General features: G+C 41.9%; 1 protein-coding gene across 1 annotated transcript; it reads right to left on the bottom strand.

Moving 5' to 3' along the window:
• Positions 1-2127: 2127 nt before the first annotated feature.
• On the bottom strand, positions 2128-2796 carry LOC107042472 (the record flags this gene model as incomplete). Its single annotated transcript, XM_015263531.1, has 1 exon — positions 2128-2796. A coding segment is annotated over exon 1 (669 nt), but the record flags the coding sequence as incomplete, so codon positions are not given.
• Positions 2797-3059: the final 263 nt, after the last annotated feature.

Genomic DNA, 3059 nt, shown 5'->3' with positions numbered 1-3059 from the left:
CCTTCATAGGTAAGACGGATAGAATTCCTAGAAAGTATCAGATCAGGAAAACTTTCAGAACGAGTATACCACCCAGACAGGAGTGGCTAGACTCGGAACTTAAACCAGGACCAAAAGAGGACTACTGGTTTATGGACGGCTCTGGCTTCCATGAAAGTTTTGGGGCAGGCATCTACCGTCTGAAAGATGACTTTGGAGAGAGTTTTCCAGTGGGCCACCATTCAACCGTCTTTCAAGCAGAAATGCTGGGTATACTTAAGTGTGCAGAGTATCTGAACGCGAGAAGCATAAAAGGGTAAAAATATTCATCCGCAGTGACAGCCTGGCGGCGGTTTACGCCCTGGAAAAAACCACTACAGAGTCACAGGTGGTGTGGGAATGCATGCAGGCATTGGACATACTGGGTAAAAACAACCAGGTTACCGTAACCTGGGTCATAGGCCACCATGGGATTCTGGGTAATGAAGAGGCAGATAAGGTGGCCAAAGAGGGTACAGAAAGGCCGTACCCTCACACGGCCTGCTTGGCATGCCCTTCGCAGTGGGAAAAACTCTTATTAAAGAACATTTCTGGCGAGATCATGTCAGGCGTTGGGAGAAAGTTGCGACCTGCAGACAAGCGAAACTGCTTATGAGGGGGCAACTAAGAGATAGAACCAGAAAGCTTCTGGAGCTGCACAGAGGGGATCTGAGGATAGCAATAGGGCTCCTCACGGGTCATATAGCTCTCAGAGCNGGCTGTGTGACTGACCGAAACAAAGGCGGATGTTACAAAAGATCGTATGATTTAGGTGACTCTGGGCGCTTTAAGTGACCAGCCGCGCATATTCCAATTCTAATTCTAATTCTACAGAGATTAAGGGATGAAACGGGGGTTGATGGATGGTGAATTCAATTCTCCATCGAACAGCATTGGTTTCGTTCCTTAATATTAATTAGGAGGGGAGAGACGATTTTTTAATTAGCGAGCGAGTTATCGTAAAGCGCCGTAAATTTCGTCGCAGTTTTTATTTTTTTATTACAGAGATTAAGGGATGAAACGGGGGTTGATGCATGGAGAATTTAATTCTCCATCAAACAGCATTAGTTTCATTTCTTCACGTTAATTAGGAGGGGAGAGACGATTTTTTAATTAGCGAGCGAGTTATCGTAAAGCGCCGTAAATTTCGTCGCAGTTTTTATTTTTTTATTACAGAGATTAAGGGATACAACAAAGGTTGATGGATGGGGAATTTAATTCTCCATCGAACAGCATTAGTTTCATTTCTTAATATTAATTAGGGGGGGAGAGACGGTTTTTTAATTAGCGGGCGAATTATTGGGGTGGCACTCTGCGCCGAGAAACCATTGGGTTTCTCATATCACCGTGACTTTCGTCGCAGTTTTAATTTTTTTATTACAAAGATTAAGGGATGAAACGGGGGTTGATAGATGGGGAATCTAATTCTCCATCGAAAAGTCCTTGTCTCATCCCTTAATATTAATTAATTAATATTAACCTGAAGTAAACATTGAGGACAAGGAGGACATAAACCCCCCTTCGAACCTACCCCTGTGACAGCGGGACTGCTATAGGGCTTCTAGCAGAAGTTTTCCCTGCCCAGGGTACCCCCACTCTACGTAATTCCCACTGATATGCTTGTCTCGCACTCCAAAAATCCATGGATATTCTTCTTCTGGCCCTACTGCCGAGTTACCGGCACAGGCAGCTCGCCCAGCCGTCAGAATCGACCGTGGCGCCGCACCTCTGTTGGGGTCTCACTTATTCTGGCTGCGACTGCTGTCGACTTGACCGACCCCGTTGGGATGTCGACACTGCCGCCATCTCCCGGCATTCCCCCTACGGGACTTGTATTCACATTATATACACTCACATTAATTTTAATCAATTGATAGAATACAATGTTATAAACAGTGCGAATATAAACAAATAATTCGTCTATCCACTTTTATTGTGTTTTCAGATATCATTTCCCCCTTTTTAGCCCCAAAAATGACAATCCTAATAGCCACGCAACAGCCACGCAAATACCGTGGCTCCTGGAGCGCCAGGGTTGATATATCCCCAAGGCAGAGTATCTGTTGTATAGCGTGAAATCATAAGCTTATCATCTTCCCAACTTAATACTGATTTCTTCTGACAGATTGTGTGCACCTCATGTTTTTTACTGTGAATTAAATATTGATCCCTGACAATATGCTCATTATCGAAGAGACAGTTCTTATAATCGTTAAATGTGATCTTCCTGAGTGTCGCAGCTTTGACACCCTTAGCTTTCTTATTAGCCTTATCATCATCCAACATCCTGAATACATATGTCTTTGCTCGTAATCCTACAAATTCAACCATGATTTTACCATTATTTTCATCTTTCATTAGTTCTAATACTTTTTTATTCTTCAGTGGAATCCCATACTCATTATCAACTTTATAATCAGAGATATCGAACTTCACTATATCTTCTTTGATACACTCATAAATATTTGGTACTCGGAACAAATACACCAAACTCTCTGTGTCGGTATACATCAATTTCGCAAGATCCCCGAATTTGGGTTTCACATGGTTATAATGAAAATCATACACAATAGTTTTTGACACATCGAGGATTGTGAATCCAATGTAGATGGGTTTTTTGAAATAAACTGATGTTCTATTCATTTCAATCATCACCATATCCTCATCAAATACAGAACAACTGTGAAAATTGGGTTTTGCGATGAGCGCTTTCGCACCATATCGACCATCCCAATGTGTAACAAGTTTGATATCTTTTTGCTTCCTGACATTTTCCATCGTCTTCCCGAAAACAGCATTATTCATCAATTTATAGAAGTTTTTTGAATAACATCTGCTAGGCCAAGATGAAAAGATTTCTCATACCATTAAACAAGGCAGTCGACGCAGAGCCTCAACAACGCAACCTACCCCTTACAGACGACTTAACCTATAAAGATTCAGACTCTTTTGACACACATCTACCCAGAAAAAAACAAAAATTGAATAACAGCAACAAATGTGAGAGTGATTCCGAAAATATCCCTACTCAAGATAAACAG

The sequence above is a fragment of the Diachasma alloeum genome, unplaced genomic scaffold (assembly GCF_001412515.2).
Source record: "Diachasma alloeum isolate Michigan unplaced genomic scaffold, Dall2.0 Dall_scaffold_00474, whole genome shotgun sequence".
Taxonomy (NCBI): Eukaryota; Metazoa; Arthropoda; class Insecta; order Hymenoptera; family Braconidae; genus Diachasma; species Diachasma alloeum.
The sequence above is the reverse complement of the archived record's forward strand: the minus strand, read 5'-3'. Positions and strand labels throughout refer to the sequence as shown.